A 24,973-nucleotide genomic window follows, 5' to 3' on the forward strand; every position below is an offset into this window, starting at 1 on the left:
TTTTCACAGTTTAAATGCTAATTATGTTCACAGTATCAAAGCAGGCATGAGTCTGAGTCAAGTTTTTATGCAATCTGCCCAGATTCCAAGCTTCTAGGAACAATTATGGGCAGATAGAAATCTTACCCTTGTTGAGAAGATACACATTATAGGGGTGAGGCTTGGAACAGAAGCAACTGTAAGAACAGAAGAACTTTCCTATGTTATTCAAGGTATCTTTAAGGACTATTGTTCTACAAAACCAAAGTAAAGATGCCTTACAGTTAGTCTGAATGTCACTTACTGTCAGTGCATTCAAAACTTCTGCAAAAATTAAAACAGCAGCAACCAAAAAAAATTCCATCTAGAACCCAAACCCAAAACCCACCCAAAAAAGGAAAGTCAGGTTCTTAGTATCTTAGAACAACAGTTAGTAATAGTCATGTCAAAAAGGAACCAGAAAACAGTTTCTGTTTTGACTGTGTGCCTGCACAGCATGAGAAGGGCCAAGGACTCCAGGAAGATTAAGAATGCTTTAATCTAATTTTGTTCCTTCTGTTTTGAAGGTTGCAGCAGTCCCAGCATAATTTGGGGTACACTTTTGTCAACATTACGCCAGAGGCGCCTTTCTGGCTATACAAGCTGCGGCATATGCACCCGATGTCTCTGGTACTTGGAGGAATGAAGTCATAGCACAGGACTGCTTGGCTTCTCTGTCATAACTACACACCGTGGTCATGGCCCTGTGTGCCCTTCCTATTCACATACACTGCCCTTAGTTTTCTAGAAAGGGAATGTTACAGATAATTCTATACTTTCTGCACCACAGAAATTCTTTTTGTCATTATTTCAAAGTAACGCAACTGTTTTTATCTGTCCAGATCTGGTAGAGTAATCCCAATCAGATTATCTCTGATTTTTATTGCAATTAGTGGTGATGTACGCACCAGGCACTCCTGGAGGTCCAGGTAAACCATCTGGTCCTTGAGGTCCTGGCAACGCAGGTAATGGAGTTATCCTACTGGTCTCTCCTTTCAGACCTTCAGCAAATACATAATCAAAGATTACAAAGGTTTATAGTTTGGCAATATGTAATCTTAAGCATTTAAAAATATTAATGATAAATCTACTTGGCTAGAAATGCAGTTTTCTACTGATTCTGTATTTCTGAAAATTCAACAGACTTCCTGCCCTCATAAAAAGAAATAATTTTATTGACAGTGAGCCCACCCGCAGCCTTCCTCTCAGCCCTCCTGCAGCCTAGTGGAGACACGGAAAAAGAAGTACAAAGTCAGCAAGAAAACAATGCAACTGAGTAATGCTTAATCTGCAACTTAATTTCATACAGATGTAATGGGTATTCTCTTTAAGAAACCTTAACTATATCTGCAGTCCAACTCTGAGTTCTTCCAGATTATACTTCCGTACACTGGTGTGTTTTCAGCACTTGAAAATGCTTAAGACCTTCATATTTTCCCCTGATGACTTAGCTCACACTAATGATGATGACTGGATACATATTTAAAGACTTCTTTTTTCATGATGAGGACAACGAAGCACTCAAAAAGGTTGCACAGAGATGACATGCTGTCTGTGTCTTTGATGGTTTTCAAGGCCCAGATGGATAATGCCTTAAGTAACTTGGTCTTATCTCATTCATAGCTGACCCTGCTCTGAGCAGGAGTTCAGACTAAAGACCTCATAGGGTCCCTTCCAACCTCAATTATCTTATGACCCTAAGACTTTTGCTATTATCTCCAGTGGGACCAAAGTTGAAACAACACTGTGGAAATCTCATCCCAAGAAAAGCTTCCTATGTTTCATAATTTATGTCTTTGACTTCAACCTATCTCTGCAATTTCAATCAAGTGCTCTTACCTACGTTAAGTAAAACATGGTAATAGAGGAAGCTACAAACCAGCTTCTCCAGGTAATCCGGGTGGACCAGGTATTCCTTTAGAGCCTTTGAAACCTCGTATTCCTTGTGGTCCATATCCTGGCAGTCCAGGAAGTCCCATTTCTCCAGGAAGACCAAGACTGCCAGGCAAACCAGGTAGTCCTCTATCTCCTTTTGAACCAGCCAGTCCCTGTTAATGACAACATTTCTTGCTTTCCACACCAGCTTTCATAACAAAATGCCCAATTCTCTGACTATAATCTTGCATTACTTTAGTAGCAGAGTAGCCCCGCTAAATTAAGAGGAATTTGTCCTCTGATTTACTTGCAGTTAAAAGAATAAAATATTTAATACCAATGGTTGCAGCTAGAAGACTATTAATAGTGAAATAGTAAAAATACATAAAACAGCTTGATTTTTTTCAATCACTGTGGCATTACTGTACACTTTTCTTCCTTTCAAAACAGGTTCGGTAAGAACAACCAAACACCTCAGCTCTGATTCTTCTTGAATACTGTGGAGTCAGGCTTAGAGACAGTTGTATCTGAATAATTTTCACAGTTCCTCAGCCAACACAACAATAACTCTTATTTTTGTTTCTGTTGAACCAAGAGCTCTGCCCTAATGATTCTAGTTTTACGGTCAGACCTCCCAGCTTTGGTGGTTTATCTCAGCCTCAACTGAAGATTAACTCCTGAAAACTGAACGGGAACTATTTGAATTATTATTGCCTTTTAAGCATTACAAGTACAAGTAGTCAGGAAAACTGACTTTACAAATATCTTATTCATCATGGGAACCCAAGATAGTCTGGACATTTAAATTATTGCATGTGGAGAATTATCACCACAATAGATTGCCGAGGTTTTTCATCAACATATATCAACACTAGCTTCATCTCTCTCTGGTATTACATAACAATATTTACTCTCATTCTTTCAAGCATATTTGTTATGCATATTGGTTGCTATAGTTGAGCATAGTACACCAAAGTCAGATAGAGGATACTCCGCTAATAGATAAAAAAGATTGTTTTACAAGTTAGAACTGATTTAAGTTTTCATCAATTCTATATTGATTGCAAACAGTGCATACCCACCTTATCACCTTTAGAACCCTTGAATCCTTTAAAGCCAGATCTTCCCAGAAATCCACTTGAACCTTTTCTTCCTTTGTCTCCCCTGGTCCCTGGATCTCCTTGCTCACCTTTTGGCCCTTCTGGATACACATATCCTGGCTCACCTTTTGATCCTTTATGTCCTTGATCTCCTCTAAAACCTGGAGGTCCCTGGAACAAAGCAATACATCAAGTGTTTTCAAGCTTTCTTTTTTTTAAGTGGGTACTCTATCCCAGGCAAAACCAGTACAAGCTCAAAGCATATTGGTCTCTAGTGATCTTGGGCTCATGGACTCTTGGAAGCCTACTGGAAAAGCCTGTTAGCAGACTCTTCCATTCTGCATCTGTACGGCAACCACCACAATGAATACTTGTGCACGACATCTTTTATTGGACAGCGTCTACTGTCATTTCCCATAAATAATTACTACTACAGGCACAAGTTAGAAAAATCAAATGGTATGTCTGTGGCAGCAGCTGTTAGCCTTCCCTCTTGACAATATTTCCCAAGAGGAAATGTCCTTTGCACCCCTGAAGAGGATATTGTAAGAAGCAAGTTCCTCTGCACAGTGGGTCTTTAGCCAGTCCCGAGTGTACTGGAAACAAGAGAAATAAGATATCTGACAAAGATCACAAAAAACTCTATATAAGCTTTACAGCCACTGCCATGATTACAGAATTATGAACAGAAGTTAACTGTAAACTACCCATACCAGGCAGAAGAAGCAGTCTAGCCATCATGAAATACAGCACAGGATAATCACATAAGTGTTTACCTGCCTCACTGCCTGGGCTGAACCCCTCACCACATTGAGCAAAAGAGGCTCATGTAAAGCTACATCAGCCATACATTACAGGCTCTACCCAGGCCTCCCGTGCAGACACATTCATTACTACAGAAAGAAAACTGTTGAGATCGCTCAGTATGACACTGCATATGACACCAGCCATCAGGTTTATCTGAAATAATTCTTGTGGGATACGAAAAATCTGAAAAAACAAAGGCTTACTTGAGCTCCTGGAAACCCCGGTGCTCCTGGAGAACCCGGAGAACCTTTTGGACCTGTTGTTCCTTCTCTACCTGGAAAAGAAACAGTGTATTTTGTAAACAAAAATGAAAACAAGGATGTGGATTTTGACAAGCTCAGGTAATCACATGCAGCATTGGATGTTTCTATTTGTTACACTGACTGCATCATCACAGACTGACCTAGCTTCAGGCTGCACTGAAGCCTATTAGCATTTTGACTTCACCCCTTCTAGGACTTGTGCTCCTATCAGTGGATGGAGTTGCATCAGTCTCTCACACTCATCACAACATCAGGGCTAGTTCAAGGGCTGCGTGCTGCAGACATGCCCATACCCGATTCTCATGCTAAAAGCAAAATCATAGGCAATTCCTACTATTCTGTTAGCAACAACGAGATCATTTACCAGCTACGCCATCCAGACCACGTGCCCCAGGAGGACCAGGAAGACCAGGTATTCCCGGAAGATAGCTGCAATCAGTACACATGCAAGCTTCATCACCTAGAGTGAAAATAATTCATTAGCTGTTCCACAATAAGTCATTCCCAAGCTTAACTAATGTATTACATAGTTTGTTATAGAGCAATGTAACTACTCCTACATTTATCCAGTCCTAAAATTACATTTGGCCCTTTGAAGGCGACCGTGAGGCTGAAGTGGCCCCTGGTGAAAATTAGTCTGACACCCCTGTTATAGACGATGGCTAGGATTTTTTGGCCAGAGAGTGGTAGGAATATGGCCTTAATTTTGTTCGAAGATCATTTCCAGTACAGTACAAAATTACCTGTGGTCAGACAGTGAATCAGAGCTGATTATATTTAATTGAAAATGCAGGAACATTTTGTTTAAATCTCTCTGATTTTTTCAAGTGTAGTTTCAGTAAGTTATTTGGACATAGGCACTCTACTGATCAGCCAAATTTTCTAAAAGAAGAGACACGGGCTTAAAACTAACATAACAGCCTCAGTGACTTTAATGAGCGGCAAGTGGCAAAGAGATTGAGCAGCTCCTGTGGTGATATTTGCAGAAGGAACCTTCTCTCAGAAAACAACTGTTAGTGTGGAACATAACAATGGGAGACTACAAAAACCCTACCAAACCTGTAATAACTCTTTGTCCCAGTGAAGACCTACACCCTGCCTGCAGTGCAGCACAACTGGTGTGCAGCACTGGCACAGGCACTGCTCTTTATGTAAGGGGAGGAGGACATCTTGCTATGCCTAATTAATTTTCTTAAATCTTTGTATTAATCAAATGGCGTAAGAGGCAAATTAAGTTCAAAATTTAATGAGGATCCATGAAAATTACCGGATTGTGCTATCTACTTCTGACTGATATTTTTCTGAAACTGACCTTTCATGCCAGTGTCTCCTGGAGGTCCTGGAGGTCCTGCACACCCTGGCTCTCCAGGAAGTCCTGGTAGTCCTGTTCTGTATGTTACTCTACCTGTTAATGAAACGAGCATGGCACCATTACATCGGCAGATTATTCAGACAATTTTCTATTTGCTAAGACAGAAAAAACTTGGAGGGATGATTCGGAGAGAGTATTCTGATCCTTATGGTTCCTCTCTAACCTTGATAGATTCTGTGATACATTTAAAAGAGAACTACCTGGACAAATCCAAAACACTTGTAACTGGAAGTACTTGAGAATAAATATAGTAATGCAAAGTAAGTCTCGGCAAACTGTTTAGCCTTTAAAAATCAGAGTCCCTTCTGGGGAAAGTATTTGCATTTTGTTTGAAACAACAGAAACATAATATATTTCTCAAAGAAAGAGGAAAGAAAAGCGCTATTTTGGTATTGGTTCAGAAAAACTTGTTTTGGCCATGCCACATAGAAAAGAAAAATGATGCTGTTGGTACTACTAGTCAAAGAGGTATTCCTAGTTAATACCTTTTTGAGAAGTTTTATAAACTGCTACTGTTTTATTTTCATCCTGCCAGAACTTCAAACATGCTCCAAGGCCCACAAAGACCTCTGGACACATGCAAGTCTCCAGCTTCCAGACTGGCCCCTTCTGAATTTAGTTTTACAGATTCACTAAAACTTTTGGAAGAATTCTTTTTAAGAACAGATTTTCTCTCCTTTGTCTTTCCCCATTTCATGTAGCAGATATTTATAGTCACAGTTATACAAAAAGGTGAAAAATCTTTACACTGTCATTTACAAGTCATTGTATCTTCTCCACAGAATCTCATTAGTAATGGAGCACAGACCTTTGCTTCATTAATATCCTAAACCAAAATATATAAATAGAAATTCAACCATATTACTCAAAATATACTTTGTAAGAAATGTATTTATATAATCTCATAGATTAGATATTGAGATGACTCTGGACTTTTTCTTGTTCATTATAGGTACAATACTGAAATGTCACCTGGTTCTCCCGGAGGACCTGGTAATCCAACAGAACCAGGTCTGCCAGTAATACCAGGTAGTCCTGGTGGGCCTACAATACACAAGCCCATTTGTCCTTTCTCTCCTTTTGTTCCTTTTAGCCCAGGAAATCCTGGGGGACCTCTCAGACCAGGTCTTGACACACCTAATCAAAGAGGTAAAAATACAAAAATGAAGTTAGAGAAGAAATGGAATTTCAAAGCAAAGTAAGTACTCAATAGGATGAGTGAGAGACAAACATACTGACTTCATCCCACAAATCTTTACCTTTTATTATATTAAATAATCACAATGACAATGTAAAGACATTTAAAAATTATCTTTAACATCTCTTTAAATAACTGGTCCATCAATGCTTTTGGGTGACGATTGTTTACCACTTAGAAGTTAAGATTCCACAAAGCTGATTCAGTGTAACAGGCAGGAAGAGCAATGTATTTTACTGTTCGTACTGTACCATTACATGTACCTGGTCTACCAGCACCTCCAGGAGGACCCTGTGGCCCTGCAAAAGCAATAAATTGAGAACTTGAGTTAAACCACTGTATACTCTGCAAAGTCCCTACTCATTCACACTGACTGCAAATTTTGGGCTTCTGCCTGAGTAGGAATTTACTACCTAGGTAACTGTTGCATTCTGACAATTCTCACTGAAAACTGGCGAGATATGGATGTTAACAACAGGTTATGAACAGGATCCACTGCATTTATCTTAGCTGGGGATGCACTCAGTTACTTGAGAATGACTTACAGGCCTGCAAACTTGCTTCTTTTTACCATTATTATTTGCTCTAGTAAATATACTCCCTCTTAACAGTGCATTATTATTTTGCAAGGCTCAGCTTTCCTGTTGCCATCCCTTGGAAGTATGTAAGTAGATTTACAACAAAGAGTATTCACTGAATGCAACACAATCACTTGCATACATAAATATTTGTAAAACTAGAACATCAAAACTTGGAGGGAAAGGACTTGCTGGATCAGTATGACATACACCCTACAAGATGCTGCCTCGGAGTTCAGCCCACAAGTCCTTGTTATATTGTGAGACAAACCAAATAATAAGTCAGTACATTTTAATTTTACAGCATGACCAAAATAAACAAAATAAAAACTTGCAGATATTATTTTGGAACGATGGGCAATAAAAATATGACAAGCTATGAAAGCTAAAAAAAAAAAAAGAGACAGAAAAAATGGCATGACTTTTAACAGGAGACTTAAAGCCCTTATGGTCTGTTTACAGCATATACAAATAACATGCTGATACAGGAGACCACTAAGGTGATGAGACAGGATGTCAGTGAGCTTAGGTGCTCAGCTCAATTATCTTCACAAACAAGTGTGCCAGCTTCATTTTTTTTAAAAGAAAATATGGCCATAAATCAAAGTCTCAGGATATATTTCAATTCTGCAATTTGATGTGAGTAATTTGGAAATACTCTTGTGAAGGCAGAAGCAGGTTGGTGAGTGCTCAAAACCCCACCTGCAAAAGGCCCTTTGAGTGGACAGCTCCTGCTAAAAGATTCTGGTTTTCATGTCCCACTCACCAGGCATGCCACGTTGACCTTTTGGTCCTGGAGGTCCAGGGGGTCCTTCATCTCCTTTGTCACCAACCACTTTATCATAATACTCTGTCTTAAGAGAAGGATGGTAAGAAAAGAAAGAATAGTAAGTGAAGAGAGAAGCACAGTGCCTCATATTGAACATTTGGTTAGAACAATGTTATGATCTCATTCATAATTTTGATGTTGTGACACCATGAAACCTTTCTAATCACAAGGTAATTCCAAGAAGCCAGAAATTCAATCGTAAATGCTATACAGAGACAATGCCAAGAGACCTGTACAAATAGATGGGGCTGGGATTTCAGCCCAGTTCCTTAACTCTCAGAAAACTCCTCTGCCTGCAGATGCAGTTAAACAGGCAAGGTATAAGTTGGAGACCCAATCACAAACATTACACCAGCATGAAATAGAAAATATTCTTGAAAGAAACCTCTAGGAATCACTTCGTCTATGCCACTGGCACAAAACAGCATCAGCTATACCTAGACTACTACTACAGCACGCAAGAAAATAGACAAAAATCAAATAGTTAAATCGCATGAGCACTAAAAGTCATTCCTACAGAAATTAATACTTAATTTATTAAAGTTTAATATTATGATGTTTCAAATTTCTAAAAATGACAGGCAAAATGAAAATGCAATTTTGCTCTTTTCTGGATTATTTCACATAGGCACCATTATTTGCAAATTGGTATTATAATAAGTACTGTACCTTGATATATAAACATCACACTGAAATGTAAATGCATAAGTTTGAAAAGAAATAAAAAAACTGCTTAATATTAAAATTCAAAATTTTTACTTTTCTTCTACTGATTTTTTGTAACGTACTGCTTTTTTTAATACTCTCTCAATATCACAAATGATTTAGCTTTTTACAAAGTTATTTTTTTTTAACAATTTGGGCAGAAGTCCTCCCATTAGGTGCACACGGGACCTTCAAGAAAACCACTAATTACACAGCATGACTAGACACAGAAACTGTACTCAGATTTCTTGCTTTCTTTAAAAACTCTTCTTAGGATTTTAAAATTAACACCACCTGTTCTGGAACCGATTGGAGATTGGTTTAAAAATTAACTCCTGTGAATTTTTGTAACTGGTCTGTGACAGTCTGTTCTCCTGCCAAAATTGCTGCAACTGAGTGAGGTCTAACCAGGCCCTGATCGTGCATCCACCTCTACGTGAACGAAGATACCACCTCTGTGGAACTCCCAGCACCACCAGCACTTTAAGAAAGCCAGGTCTTGATTACGGCATCACAGGACACCCGTTATTGTCTCCTACAGTCAGTCTGGCTTATTCTTATTCTAATGGTTTAGAAAAATGATATGATGAAGATAATTTACACTTACTCGACCACAAGCTCCAGGTGGACCAGCTTTTCCCTTCATCCCCTTCATGAGTGGACAGAGATGAGTTTGTTTATTAAAAAAGATACATGACATGACATTTTGTACCCACTGTTAATTCAGTACGTTGCTCATAACATTAAAGAAGAACTTCTGCTCCTGACCAGTCCTTCACCACCCCCACCTCTGTTCCTTACACGACTATTCAGACATGTACATCAAAAACTACAGGAACACATCAGCAGGGACAGGGCGACACCAGTTCAAACACATGATCTGTTTCCACTGATCCATTCCCTATTCCATGATATCGTTATTTGTCATCTTTTAGGTAATCATATTGTATACACGGTGATAAATAAAACAATATGTTAACCCCAAGACATACCTTATCCTCATCCTCAAAAGCAACAACAAAACCATTAGACAATACCTTAGCTCCTTGCCTGCCAGCCAGTCCTGGTTTGCCTTGTTCACCCCTTGGTCCCTGCAGGTCACAGTACACAATTTTACGAGAATTAATCTTTTAGCACTGACATCAGTAAGATGTAAAATGGAGAGCTTTTATTTTTCATGGCAATGACAAGGTGAATGTAATTTGCTCAGGGGAAGACTCTGTCTGGGGTATAGTTCCACATCTGAGGGAAATACTGCAGGTCTCTCATCCAAATCTGCCTTTATAATGGCCCACTTCACCAGTCCCAAGCTGGAACTGCTCTGGATAGCTCAAGTGTAGGAGACTGTGGTTTGTTCTCCCTCTACAAACTACCATTTCTGAAAGGGGAGCAACTGAGCACAATATGAGACTCTCACCTACAGCAACTCCCTGTTCCAGAAATTGATCACTCTGCATGGTGGTGCTGATCTCAAGAGGAGTCAGCAGGACCAAGAGGGAAAACAGTGTAGACTGCTGCTAAGGCTTTCTGCAAATGTGTACATGCAAAGACAAGGCACTTCTCAGAGGCTCTGCAGCTGAACACACTGCTAGTTAATAAAGCTGAAATGGCAAGAGAGCACTGACATATCCTTGTCATGACTGAAAGTTGTGTTTCTGTTAGCCGAGGCAGTAGAGCTTTGTGGTCTGTCATTTCACATTCTTTGTTAAGACTGCAATGTGTTTAGACTGTCTGCGAAGGTCATTTTGGCATGATGAAGATTATGTTTTAGAGAGATATACGAGAAATGGACAATTCTGACAATAAGAATTTTGATAAGATATTTTAAGGTCACTGTGACCCCAAATGATGATGTTAAAGTGGAACTGAAGTAAATATAAAATAATTGGTATTTAAGCAAGTGAATACAATATTCCAACTACATTTGAACAACTTTAGCTTTTAAATTAGTACACAAACAAGATCATATTGGTTATAAAATGGCGTATTTTAAGAATCACATGATGACAATATGACAGTTTTAATATCAGTCATCCTGTTTCAGGCCAAGGCAGCTGTGACCTTGACAATAACTTTTATTTGTAAAAGTATGTCTCTAATTCTAGTAATTAAAAATTATTCATTTTGCTTCTTGATTTATGGTGAAGGCATACTGTTTTGCAAAAATTTCAATGTGGTTAACCAGACTTAAAACTCAGCAGAGTTAATTTTGCATAATTTTGACCCTGTTTCAAAATCATTTGATAGTCAGCAGCAAGCAACAGGTCCTCCTGTTTTATACAGGAGAGACAATATCTATGAACTGAGCTTCTCTCCCCTGCATAAATCTGAGGACATGACATGTCTCCAAGGCCAGCTACATGAAAGGAAACATTTCACAGTGTATTTAAATCAGCATTTTGAAATATATTCTGCAGTGGGATAAAGCTGTGACAGGAATATATGACCATAATAAACAGATGACTGTTACTTAGAAAACATTTAAAAGGCTTCCTTCATTACCGGTAAGCCAGGTGGGCCTGGGGCACCTTCTTTTCCAGGTTTACCCTACAAAGAAAAAGCATGAAATAAAAGAGTTAAGAAGATCAAAAGAGGAGCCATTTAATTCAAAGAGCATAACAACTAAATGCTGTGCATATAACTGTATTTCATCTCTATAAATTCTGAAAAGCCATTAAGGTTATTTTTAAAATGTTCATTATTTCTGATCATAACTAATGTTCATAAAACTCTACAAAACAGGGAGTAAGATATTCCCTGGACATTCCTCCTCCTGTGGAGAATTAGTTGAGGTAGACACTTCACCTGCACAAAGAGGCAGGCAAGTGCAGAAAGCCTGGTGCAAAATCAGGTCCTTGCAGAAGCGAAACAAATGTTAAAACAATACAGCAGCCCTTCTAGTGGTGAGCAGGGAAAGATACTGAAGGAAAACTTTTCTCTTACAGGAAATCGGGTTAAGAGATGACTTGAAGACAAATTATTTAATGAAAAAGAAGAGGGAGTGCACATCAACGGTACTGGAAGTAGGGCAGTAGATGGACAAGTGAAAACAGGAGGGAGCATGCCAGGGGTATCTGCTGTTCAGCAATTTGTAACAACAACAGAAAAAGACAACAAAGGGAAGGGAGAGAATGGGGGGAAATGGGGAGAGAAACAGAAGAAAATGAAACCATCATTCTGAATATGAATACTTGAATATGAATATGAATACTTGCTACTTTGAAGGCAGAGAGAAGGAAAACCTGGTTCATTAAAATCCACAGCAGGAAGATAGTGATAAGATAAAAGGGGGGTGGAAGATTATGATCCCAGAATAACAGGGGAGAAAGTAAGGTTTAGAAATGTGCTTTGCACTGAATAAATTAATGAAACTACTCTACTACTGCTCTACTACTTCCTCCACAAAGAAGAAAGGGAGAGGTGAATTAAGAAGAGATCGAAAAAATGCTGCATGACAGGACAGAGCGTTTGCAAACAGAAGACATAATATGGAAGAAGCACACAAGATGAAAGAAGAATAACACACACTGGATAGCAAGAACTTTTAATACTTGACACCAGCAACTCAAACAGAAATTTAAATTTTCAAAATATATCGGAATAATAAAAATAACAATCAAGCTGCTGTATAGCATGACCATCATTATAGCACCATACAACTGAAGAAATAGCAATCTATGGGTAGCGCTGGTCTTGTCTTGCTACCTTTCCTTGTGGAAGAAAATTTATTGTGATCACAGAAGTCTGGGAAAAGTTTCAAAATATATGTGTTTGGACTGAATGAAACACTTCATTTGAAGATTATCTTTCTTAATATTGCTTCCAAAATGTATTTGGAATCAAAATGTTTTGTTCAGAAAATGCCATAAACCATTTTGATTTGTTTGGATATTTTAGGGTTCTCATCTGATTACATGTTTGTAAACTGTTATGAATTCATGCAGTTTTAGTTACCAAGATTCTGCATCTTTCATTGAGTAGTTTTTATCCGAAAGTTTGAAAGCCATTTGAATGCGAAGTTGTACCTTTCTACTTAATTCTCTTGAAAATGTAGATAAACTCAAGCAAATCAACATATATTTTTTTCTTATGCAGCCATTAAATTATGCAACATTTTATCCTGTTAAAAAATAACTCTCTTTTGAAAACTTTCTTCACGTCTCTATATACCTGCTGGTTGAGCATACTAATTTAAGTCTGCTGCCTTAAGTAAATCCAACATTTTTAATTCTTTTCTACAGATATACCAGCACTATAAAGCCAGTATGTGTTCAGAAGAGCACTATTTAAAATTTTTTACTAAGTTTCAAGAGTAGAACACTTATAGCAAAACAAATAGAAGCGCATTCACCATCAACTGACCTTTACTTCATGTATTCATGGCATGTGAGCCTACGAGAGCAGCGATCTGATTTCCAGCTCTCTAGTCTGGTTTACCGGATGAAAGAGAGTCTGAATCTAAGAAAGTATGCTCTCAGCGGCCTTGAAATAAAAACTGGAGAGCAACACTAGTGCAAAACTGCTTTTTAGAAAAGACTAACATATGTGTATTCTATTGTTTGCACACACCTGTACTCCAGGTTCTCCTCGGTCACCCTTTTCACTCTGAGAATCACCAACTGGCCCCTGTAACAAAACCACCCTCAACATACACATATTTTGAGACTCACACTTTCCAAATTAAATGTATCTTTTATAATTTTGTTATCTTAAAAAAAAAAGTGTAAAAATAAACCACATTTAGAATGCTATTAAGAGGTATTCTATTCACTAGTTCTGATTTATTCATTAAAGGTTGGAATAAGTAGTGTAAATACTAGACTCTAAAGAGTAGCATTTACCAGGTGATGCTGCCTGAACATCTGGATTTAAGGGATTTACTTCTGGTCACTTACTGCAAACCCCATTGGCCCTGGGAGTCCTCTTGATCCTTTTTCTCCTTTCTCTCCTTTCAAGTCCTGTTACACACGAAAACAAACAAACAAACAAACCACCATAGTGTCTTGGATTTTTCTGTACTTCCATAACACTCAGGTTTTACAAATAGGAAATCCTTATGTGACCAGCAAGCTTCTTCAAGCAGAGATGGTTTCACTTACATGACTAAAAGAAACACAAACTGGATATCAGCACTCCTGGCAAAGTCTATGATCTTTGAAAAAGAAACTGGCTCTGCACATATTTCTGAACACAGTGAGTTCAAAAGGACCTATCTGTGATTGCATGCAAAGGGACTGGAGTAAATATCCCCAGAAATGGTAATAAATTGCAAGTGAAAAACAAATAAACCTTAGATGCTTCACTGGAGATAGTGACCTCCAATAGATAAATGCAGTGGCTACCCACATGATCCAAACCTCTGTGGGCTCCAGATTAGACCGCTCTGCTGTGCAGTACTGTTACGTATTAGGCCACATCCTGAAGTCATTGCAAAGCCAAAGTTTATGGACTGCCTAATTATTACTCCATTAGACTCATGCTCAAAACTATTTATGTAAGGAGTTTTGCAGGCTTTTTAAACCGTAATGCCCAATGTCTCTGAGAAATTGCCATTCACCCATGACAAACTGTCACAGCTGTGACTGGGAAGTGCTCCAAGTGGTCCAGATTTGATTTAAACATGGAAGAGCTGCTGTGCTTCAAAGTTGAACCATGCTTCTTCAGTCTTTCTCTTTCTGCCTCAATATAGTCTTGGTGCAAAATTCACTTTTCATTTTAGCGCTTTATGGAGAGGGAGTTTTGATAACTTCATGGATTAGATGCAAATTAAATAGTGAAGAGGGAGTCAAGAACAGGTTGAAGACTCGTTCTGTTAACATGTGATGACTTAAAACTGTATCAACTACTGCTACTTAAGTTCTATATAAGAACAAAATGCAAGAACTTTAATTCACAAAGCAACATCTAAAACGGAAGCCAAAGCGGTGTATTTCCTTTCTCCAATACTCACTGTTTCCCCAACACTTTCCATGATTACTCATGTTCCAGTAAAAAAAAAAAAAAAAAAAAAAAAAAAAAAATGAGAGAGAGAAAATAAACTATGAAATGTACATGGACATGTTGTAAGCTTTCATGAAACTCCAGTAGCTCAGAGTCCTGATATTTTCAGTGACAATGCCCAGAGGTCAACACAGCTGTGGCTTTGATAGCCATTCAGAAAATCCATGTTGATTTGGTGAAGCTAGGAGTGATTTACTTTTCATGTACTTAAAGATCCACAGCAGGTGGGTTACTAATAAGCATTTAGCATTTCACTGGTATTGTGCAGATGTGCATGTGAATACACAGGCCTCAGCTGAGCTGGCTGTACTGACACACTTTAAGAAGAGCTTAATATCTAACTAAACAAGTCCGAAAAACGTTAGGATGGGTAAAAGGAAATGTTATCAGAACAACAAAGATGAAAATGTCCTCTGAAAGTAAAACCTAGTAAAATGGATTATCTGAATGTGATGTTTAATAACTTTACTACCGTCATGTTGTCTGGTCCACTTAATGTCACAATAACAGTTCCTGGTGGTCCAGGGGGTCCAGTTAATCCAGTGTCACCCTTGAAAGAAAAAAGAAAAATAGAGAATTACAAGCATTACAAGCATTAGAGAATTACAAGCATATTTTATTGTTTCAAATTACCATCACTATACTTTTGAGATCACGAAAAATCTTCTGTTATTACACTTAGCCATCAACACAGTTAACGTTTCTCTTTGCTTGCTATTTATCTTCCACTGAAAAAGGCATATGGAGGACTTCAGGTGACTATGACAACGTTCTCTTAAGCCGAGAAATATAAAATGCATATGCTGATTTCTGTTAAAGTATCTAGAATTAGCTTAAATTTCTAATACTATTTGCTTAAAAGTTATACAATCAGTTTAACTCTAAATCAAACAATAATATCCCCTTTATTATAATTTTTCTCCCGATTTGTCAATCAATAAAACATGACCTGTCTTTGGTGACATCCTCAAAACTGCAGTCTGTGTGTTACAGGGATATGATTGTAACATAGTGCTGACAGATAAAATTAGATTTCATGTGTTATTAACCAAAACCATTAATATTACAGTACACTTTTTCATTAGGGATCTTTCAGAACAGGGAGAGTCCTAAATGTAATCTTTCCTGTGGGAGTCAACAAAACACATGCATAATTTTCAGTGATTTTAAGCCAGTGGAATGCCTTTGTGTGCATTTGCAGCATAACAGCAAAGAATGCATCACTCTTTCATAAAGAAGCAAGATGCTCCACGGTCAGCTGAGCTAATGCTGACCAATAATCAATAATCAACTTCTAGCGCATGCCCAGTAGTAATTACAAAGTTAAAACCAATTCCACTGTCAGACAGTGATGTTTCAGTTCACAGCGGGATCTGTGCAGGTCAGTTAGCACAACTGCAAGACACCCCACATTCTTGAAAAGGTCCTGTAAGGACATTCAGGCTGACCACACTGGTCCTCCATTGGCAGGCTGACGTCCAGGGAGACAATATATGTATTCGTAGTAATTTCCAGCTTAATGTCAATTATATGGGATACAAAGTAAGAACATGGACAACAAATCATCCAATTTTTCTTCTAAATCTGGGAGGTTTTCCAGCATCATAAAGGCTGACACCGAAAAGATGTTGGCCATAAGAAGCTGTGAGTCTACACATACTATATATTTACCAATGTTTATATGCTTAGATAAGCATTTAGGGACACTGTGCAAATGATATAGAAATTAATTTAATGCTATGTGTTAGGAAATATTAACTACTGGCTCCTCTTAATTTTCTATCTTTCTGTCAGGAAGTTTATATCATTGGCTCTTATGTGAAAACAGTTTATCTTTAGATATTAATTGCTATGTCACTGTTTTCCAGTAAAAGACTTCCACATATATACTGAAAATTTTTATTTCAGTGTACTTACTTCCCCAAACATTTCACCATAGTATATCAGAAAAAGCAGAAAACAGAAACAAGACTAAAAAATGTTTTAAGCATTTTATACAATTACCTTTCTTCCTTTGGTTCCTATTACTTTCAGTCCCATAAGACCCTGTAAAAAAAAAATCCCCAAATATTATTTTTTTTAATTTTAAAAACACCTACAAAATAAGTTAACTGATGTTACACATAATAGAAGTTTTCATTTTTATTACCAATCTGAGACTACCTTAGGTCCAGGAGGTCCTGCTCTCCCTGGCATGCCCTACAAAAAACAACAACAACAAAACTTCCTTAGTTTAAAAAATTACAATCTTCAGCACCAATATAGGTGTTTTGAAGTACCCAATTTTCACATGAGTTATATCACTATTTTCAATCTTCCTTCCACCTTTACAACTGCAATTTTTTGTGAGTGGGTGGCAGATTGTCTATATCGTCCAGTTGCAAACATACACATCTTTCCTTCTTACAGTTATATACATTAGTAAATAAAGTGAATTTATGGATAATTAAAAATTAAGATTTTTGTTTACGTTGACCAGAATGCTTCTGAGTACATGGAATTATCATGAATAACAATAATCAAAAGAAACTGAAAAAAAACCCAGATATGTGCAAATGATATGGATTTCACATACACATGTTCCTAGACCTCAAGTCTGGGAGAGTCAGGTACTTGTATTTGTGTAATTCCATCGGGTTCTGGGAAAAAAACAAAGGTTAAAGCAACAAGTGAGACATAAGTTCATACTCACTGAAGCTCCTGGAGGGCCTCGTTCTCCAAGTTCCCCAGGATATCCTTGAGCACCCAGTGCACCCTGCATATTAAAAAGGAAAAAGGCATAAATCTCCTGGCAAGATCATGAGTGAACCACAATGCCAAATGCAATGAACTGAATAACAAACACAGGAGCAGCACTAGTTCTGGATTTCCTCTTCCTCCCTCAGGAAATGCAGCATTGTAATTCCTCCTCACTACTTCATTGGTTGGCATATGTTTTGAAACATGAGAAAACACACCTGTTCTAAAACTAAACTCTTCAAGGGAGGATATATGCCCTGTGCAATTGTGGCCATTCCCATATAGCCCTATTGCTATCCCTAATAAACCTTTAATCTTTTAAACATTCTGTGCAATAAATTTTATACTTGAAAGTTTCATTCTCAAAGAAGTAGAAAATTAAAAATTTTTATTTTCCTTTTAATAATGTCCTCCATTTATTGTAACAGTTAGAAGAAATTTCTGCTCTGCCTTCTCCTATTAATCTCAATGTTTTAAATAAGGATCATCATATCCTTTGTTAGTATTCCTCTAGAAGCTGAGCTGGTCTAATCTGTTCAATCTTACTTCAAGGCGAACTTTTGCATTTGGACTAGATGGTTGTTGTAGGTCCCTTGTAACCGAACTATTCCATTCCACTCCATACGTAGGGGTAAACCCTTAAATCTATGACCAGTTTTCCTCCATTTCTAAAGTATTGTTGTTGGTCTACAACCTGACTTTCCCATCTCATTTTACTAACACGTAATGGACACTATTGCTTCTGATGGCCAAATTAATTACAGTCATCTTGGTTCAGAAACTAGTGAAATAATTGTAAAAATACAATACTAACATTAAAATTATATATATAAAAGTAATTTTCATATATACGCACATTATATGCATTTTTTATATATCTATATATTTATATCACAGTCTGAATTAATTCTGAATTACCTGAAGTCCAGGCATTCCTGGCAGTCCAGGATCACCTTTTGCACCATACTCCTGGGTGTATCCATCTGCGGGGCACCCCTGGACAATTATATTAAAAGGAAGATAAAAAGTTATGCTGTAGAACTCTATAGCTGAACAAATCTTCTAACACACTTTGTAGGGAAATAAGCAACATCAGAATTGCATAATGGTGACAACTGTCCGTTACGGATAGTTCTACCTTTAAAAAAGATTTTATTAAACAAAACACACCTTTCCAATTCCCCATTAGGAACAGTCTTCATTTCAGACATACCTACGTTACTCACCCACAGCCCTAACCTTCACTTTTTTTGGTACTTTTTCTCCCCTTAAAATACTCTCTAGTACATCTGCAGATTTCTGGAAAAATTCATCAGCTGTTTGGGGGAGGGGCTTAGTTATTTGTGTGCTCGAAAGGGTTAAATTCATTACATGCAATAACAGTAGCTGAAGGAAAAGAAAAATTTTGTATACTCTTTTGTAACCTAGGGTGAATGCAACTGGTATGGACAAAGCACCAAAGTTGGTGGTTGCTTGTTCTATTTTCCAGCAGCCAACATACACACAAACTGTTGATTGCCAATAAATGTTTCATGTAATATGGTGTTAATAACTGACCTTCTCTCCTTTGATGCCAGCAATACCCTAGGGAGAAGAAAAATCATATTATTAAAACAGAAAAGTAAAAGATACAATGGCAAAAGGACACATTCCAAATATTCTCCAAGCTCAGTGCTCTTGAAATGATGTATTTTCACGGACACAGTGTACAGCCAGGTACAGGTTTAGTGTGCCAGACTTCAATTTAAGAAGAAATGGCATAATGTTAAAAAATAGACCTGTCTCACAGTAGCAACTCTACAAGTGAAGGCGTAACAGTTTCGAAGCCTGACCTTAATAAATAAATACATAAAATCAGGAGAGCTGGTACAGTAAAAATCATGTTTACAAGTTATTAGATTTGGAGCCATTGGAACTTGACAGACAGCATTCTTTTTCCATTTGTTGTTCAGAAGTTTCTTTTAAAAACACATTTCTACAGAGAGAAAAAAACAAATCCTAGTGTTAAAGCAAGGCAACTATAATAAGAAGCTCTGGGTTTCATTCCTGGCTCTTACTGACTTAATTAGGCATGAACTGAAACTGCAATCTATTAAATATATATTAGAAATCTTTAAAGATGTGAATGGTAAATTTCCATGAGTATCCCTTGAGACATTAAAGAACTAACAGCAGCCAATTAATTTGCATGCACTCATTAACTAAGAAGTTGAGGCCAAATATGCAGCAGATAAATCATTACTTCTAACTTTGGTTTCTTTACCACACAGTTTTCATATTAATAAAACAGGGGTACCTATATACATTTCAACTGTTGTCAATACCAGCTAATGTGAGTCTTTACACTCAGTGAATGGCTTTATGCGGTAGAAATGTACAAAAGCATAAAATTCACAGACACATACTGGAACACCTGGAGCACCTCTTCTCCCTGGAGGACCTGGAAAACCTCGATCACCCTGAAAGCAGTAGGAGTGAATGTTAGTGCATATTACCACTTATTATTTGGACGGATTTTAGCAAATGTGATTACAAAATAAGTTATTTTGTTATCATACCAAAATTGTGAGTCGTATTACTACTGTATTTGCTAGAAGGTGCACAGCCTGACTTCTGAGACGCTAGGCTTTATTAGCTATGTCAGATCAGTTCACTGTTTTACTAGAAATATATGCTTTTCTGTAGCAGGCATTCTTCTGACTCCTCCTTTCAGAATGCTGGAAGCTTTTTGTCATTGTGCAAATGAAAACTAATAAACATGTAACTCTAAGGCTTTTTTTAACTTGCTTTCTGGACTGATGAATTGTCAACTGCAAGCTGGATACTGGTGAAATAAAATGAATTAACTATCTGTCTCTTCTATAACATTTCAACAGAAGGACAAGTTGGACAAAACTGATTAGGTCCTCTGGATTTAATGAAAAAGTTTTATCTGTCAAGATATCAAACATTCTTAACATTTTAGCAAAGGCCATTAACATGATAATTTAATTATCAATCTTACACAGAAAGGTAGCACTTTTCCTTCCTCTGGCCTTATGATTCACGTTTTTTCTAGTTGATAAAGTCACAAACCAAAACAAATCAAAGTTATTTCAGGGGAAAATCAAAGTTGCATCAGGGAAAAAATTCAGAATGCTTTTTTGGCCATTCCTAAACATAGCCAAACACAATCTCCATAACATTCAGCTTGGTTTGTACCTTTGTGCCGTTGCATCCTGGAACACCCGGGTGCCCAGGAGGACCAACTGTTCCTGGTTCACCCTAAAAAGAAGGGCAAAATTGACACAAGCTTTGTTTTTGTATATTCATATTACCCTACAGCAACACTGAAAGAGTTTATGTTGGAACAGTGTTTCACAAGACTTGACAGATTACAATGTGTTCTTAAATCATTACAATGAGTAAGAACTGCTGATGCTAAGATTGCTATCTCCAAGCTAATTGACAGAGACAATGCTGATGTTGAGACTAGAGCGAGCACATTGGGCTGAAGATAATAATGTACTTAAGAGTGTAGCAAGAGAGAAATGGTTAAATCAGTTTTGTTTTTACTTACTGGAAGGCCTGGGGGACCTGAAAATCCGGGTATTCCTGGGAGTCCCTAATGATGTAACAATAAAGGAATAATATTACATATATTAAGCAAAAGCTCATCATGCAGCTTTCCTTTTGATCATAAAAAGAATGAATGTAAGTATGATTCTATCAAAAGATCACTATTACTTTAACCCTTCTGGCTATGAACCAAATACAATGATAGCTTATGCACTGTTAACATAGACTGGTTTCACCCACAGAAAAAAAGACAAAACCAACCCTTCATGGAATTCTAGTCTGACTTTTTCATAGCATACCCCAATAATAAACACATACAGCATGAACCTCGTACATAGGGTGTAGCAAAAAAAGGCGAAAGTTCTGAAAAATAGATAATACATGTGCATACTCTGTACCATAAATGTTAAAAATACATTAAAATCATATGTGATGTTTTGTTGTTATTTTTCACAAATTATTGAACCAAGCTGGCATTTAACATGACATATAATACGTACAAGTTAGTTTAAAATACAAATACTTACTCGTATACCTTTGGGTCCAGCTAAGCCCATAAGCCCTGGAGAACCCTAGATCACAAATGGAAACCAACATATCTCAATATAATGGAGAAAAAGCACATATGTCAACAAGACATGCAATATCATTAATACCAATACCCACAGGTGCACACAAAACTATATAAATAAATACGTGATTTGCCTATTACAGACACTAAAGCACACATGCATTGAATACAACTTGCATAAACCTTGGTATCTTGCCCTTCTTTTCGGTGTTTACAGGGGATATATCTCATCGTTTATCAAAAAGTAACAGTCAGGGTATGTTGAGGAAGCAGTTGCTACTAAGCTCTTTGAACTGTGAGACCTGGCAGTGCTTCCCCATGAGGAAATAGCTGAAACCCTCACAAGTACTCAGGAGAACTTTTCAGCTCCCACATCTGGATGATGTCCATATAATGACCAGGTATGTGCATGTACAAGCCACTCTCACCTGTGCTGATGTGCATGGAAAGGGAAGTCAGGAGCAAGCTGAAAGGGGGCTAAGCAGGATGGGAGAGCATGGCTGAAAGGAGACAGCAAAGCACAACACAGGACAGTTGACACAGAACCTCCTGGAACTGTTTCAAGACATTTAGAGCTTTACTGATTATAAGAAACTTTCATCATTCCCAGAAAGGAGATGGGGAATGTACAGAACTGCACAGCTCCCAAAATCCTGGGCAACATTATGTTTAGGACAATGTGCAGGCGTTGAATAGGAAAAGCTGACTGGAATACATTATAATAGATGGCATTCAGGCTGAGATGTTATTGCTAGACAAATTATCCTTGCTTTTTGCCATTCTTGCATAATTTATTATCACTTATTAAAAGGGAAATGCTCTACTAAACACTTTTCAATGAGTTCAAATAAATGGCTCATCAACATGTATGAGATCCAACCATGAGTATCAGTTCAACAAAGGATTGTAAAAATGAGATAGGACAGAATAATACAACAACACCCAAACAAATTAAAACTATAAAAAAACCAGTTGTTTAAAGGTATGGATAAGAGCTGGAGACACATTAGTGCAGGTCCTAGATATAATGCGATTGTGGCAATACCTTCTGGATTTATCAATGACAGCAGGAATACTGTTCCTCAAGAGAAATATAAATAACATGTTTTTAATGAGCAACTTTTTTTTTTTTTCTGCTCATGCAGAAGTCATTGAAAAAATCACATTCACCCTCAGAGTAGGCATGAAGGAAAGAAAGCCCAAGTCACTGAAGTCAGTCCTCCCATACTGCAAGCAACGAGGTATTTCCTAAACAGACCAAGATTTATCTTAAAAATCCATCTTTCTCTTCAAATTTTCTTATATCTGTTTTTCATATATATCATAGAAGTAGCTTGTTTTCTCTCATTCCAGCAGATATCAGAGTATACTGTTTAGACAGAAATCAATGTTATGCTGCTAAAATATATTTAGATCCACATTAATTACTTCCGGTAGCTCACTTCAGGTGCTTTAGCACTGGCCAGTGGAGAACTGACAATAAAAGCCCATGTTTATATCAGCTACATCTACTCAGTCAAAAGTGACTACTGCAGCTGGTGACCACACAATATCCCTCACCAAACAGAGACCCTAAAACAGGTTTTGTTTTGTTTAAAACAGAACTCCCTGCCCAGTCATAGCTCACTTTCACAGTCAGGCATGGTAGTTTTTCTGTGTCTCACATACACACCTACCTTTGGCCCCTGTGGCCCCGGCGGCCCTTCTGGACCAGGGAAGCCTCTATGACCAGGTGGACCTGGAACACCAGGAAAGCCTTTTTCACCCTGTAAATATAAAAATAAAGAAGTTCTTAAAATATCAATGAATTCTCCTGTTTATAAGCTATTTCTAAAGCATGTATTGCTTTCAGTACCTCTTGAGTTCTACATACGTGTCGCTACTGTGGCAGATATACTACCCTTGCCAGTACTGACCTATTTTTGTGCTCCTGCCTGAGTGTTGTTCAGGCCACATGGTACCATTGAAGCATAATAACATGCTCGTTAGTATGGTTGAAGATATCAGAAGACAACAGTACTCAAGATTTTGCAGAGTACAGAAGTTAACTGGCAGCATGGAAAGTTCAAGAAAGCAGCTGATTCATACCCCTTGTTAATATTTCTATATCATGTTTAGTCCCTACAAGCAACACAAATCACAGCAGCCATAATTTGTAGTTGGCAAACTTAACAGCTTCTTCAGGAAGGAAACACAGAATATTAAAGCTACACAAATGGCAAACAGGAAGGTAAGTTACAGTGGAAGGGGCATTTTCAGTTTTTTAGTTAAATATAATGAATATGCAAGTCTTATCTTGGTTAACATGAAGTTCTTCAAGCCTAGAAACTCACAGAAAAGGTGTTTCAGCTGTTTAGATAGCAGCAATTCAGCACGTTCAATGTTACATCAGTGAAGAGCTGCCTGTTCAAGATCTTTTACACCACGGCATGACATGAGGGAGACAGGATGGAGTTATCCATTCTCTCAGTGTCAATCTTTCTATCGCTTTATGCAGGGAGAGCTATACAAAAAAAGCATTTGAAATTTTGCTGTACAGAAGTCCTGGTGTCTTATTATTCGATGGACAAGACAGGATCCAAAAGAAGCCTCAGGGAAGCCAAAATATCTTGGGTTCTCCCTCCACCAATTCTCACTCCCCAAAATCCCACAACTCATGAGATTTTAAATAGCTTCTGAATTAAAAAAAAAAAAAAAACAACAACATAGAATGTAATCCCAGAATATTTTAACACAAATCAAAACAAGAATTACATCATGAAGTGCCTGTGAGATCTGTAACATCAACCAGCACAGCGTTTTATAACAAATCGTTTATTTAATCCATCAGCCTCCCAGGAAAGGCAAAAAAAGGATGCTGCTACACCAAGACGTGCCGCTAGAGGGGGTGCGGTACTAAATCACCGAAAAACGAAAGAAGCGCTTGATCCCCCAGTGCCGCAGGCGCGGGGCTCTCCAGGGACAGAGCAGCGCCGGCTCCCCACAGCTTTGCTCCCCTCCAGACAGTACAGGCAATTCTATCCACACCTTCTTCTTGATCAGCTTGGAGACTTTAACATCGCAAAGTTGTCAAAACATATTGATTAATGTATTTGTCCTGACACTCCAAAGCTGCCTGAAAAATTTCATTAGTGTAAACAATTACTGACTCTTACCTACTAATTGCTCAGTTGCTTTAATGTGGAACTGATGAAAACAAGCTGCGGGTGCTCATTCTTGTTAATATTTCTCTTTCAGAGGGCAGCTTATTTTGTTATAATTTTTCAATTGGTCTCAATTTTACTGGTCAGGACAAAGTCAAGTTAGGCCAACTGAAAACATGAAAAACAAGCCCTGAGATTTTACTAAAGACATGAGTAT

The 24,973-nt window shown here is 37.7% G+C and overlaps 1 protein-coding gene across 4 annotated transcripts in view; it reads right to left on the reverse strand.

Moving 5' to 3' along the window:
* COL4A3 (collagen type IV alpha 3 chain) overlaps nucleotides 1-24,973 on the reverse strand; it is an 82,739-nt gene that overhangs the window by 23,334 nt on the left and 34,432 nt on the right. For all 4 annotated transcript variants that reach the window (XM_065074018.1, XM_065074017.1, XM_065074016.1 and 1 more), the window contains 25 exons: nucleotides 23,290-23,379; nucleotides 21,570-21,614; nucleotides 21,044-21,088; nucleotides 20,686-20,748; nucleotides 19,890-19,943; nucleotides 19,042-19,068; nucleotides 18,403-18,480; nucleotides 17,438-17,500; nucleotides 16,909-16,944; nucleotides 16,750-16,791; nucleotides 15,218-15,295; nucleotides 13,641-13,703; nucleotides 13,315-13,371; nucleotides 11,248-11,292; nucleotides 9,783-9,836; nucleotides 9,353-9,394; nucleotides 7,978-8,065; nucleotides 6,897-6,932; nucleotides 6,408-6,572; nucleotides 5,376-5,468; nucleotides 4,428-4,523; nucleotides 4,004-4,074; nucleotides 2,976-3,164; nucleotides 1,898-2,066; nucleotides 927-1,019 (listed from right to left, as the gene is read on the reverse strand). In XM_065074018.1, coding sequence (XP_064930090.1) covers nucleotides 927-1,019; nucleotides 1,898-2,066; nucleotides 2,976-3,164; nucleotides 4,004-4,074; nucleotides 4,428-4,523; nucleotides 5,376-5,468; nucleotides 6,408-6,572; nucleotides 6,897-6,932; nucleotides 7,978-8,065; nucleotides 9,353-9,394; nucleotides 9,783-9,836; nucleotides 11,248-11,292; nucleotides 13,315-13,371; nucleotides 13,641-13,703; nucleotides 15,218-15,295; nucleotides 16,750-16,791; nucleotides 16,909-16,944; nucleotides 17,438-17,500; nucleotides 18,403-18,480; nucleotides 19,042-19,068; nucleotides 19,890-19,943; nucleotides 20,686-20,748; nucleotides 21,044-21,088; nucleotides 21,570-21,614; nucleotides 23,290-23,379 — 1,882 coding nt within the window. The remainder of the gene's footprint in view (nucleotides 1-926; nucleotides 1,020-1,897; nucleotides 2,067-2,975; nucleotides 3,165-4,003; nucleotides 4,075-4,427; nucleotides 4,524-5,375; nucleotides 5,469-6,407; nucleotides 6,573-6,896; nucleotides 6,933-7,977; nucleotides 8,066-9,352; nucleotides 9,395-9,782; nucleotides 9,837-11,247; nucleotides 11,293-13,314; nucleotides 13,372-13,640; nucleotides 13,704-15,217; nucleotides 15,296-16,749; nucleotides 16,792-16,908; nucleotides 16,945-17,437; nucleotides 17,501-18,402; nucleotides 18,481-19,041; nucleotides 19,069-19,889; nucleotides 19,944-20,685; nucleotides 20,749-21,043; nucleotides 21,089-21,569; nucleotides 21,615-23,289; nucleotides 23,380-24,973) is intronic.

This window comes from Columba livia, chromosome 9 (genome assembly GCF_036013475.1).
Source record: "Columba livia isolate bColLiv1 breed racing homer chromosome 9, bColLiv1.pat.W.v2, whole genome shotgun sequence".
In the NCBI taxonomy this organism is placed as follows: Eukaryota; Metazoa; Chordata; class Aves; order Columbiformes; family Columbidae; genus Columba; species Columba livia.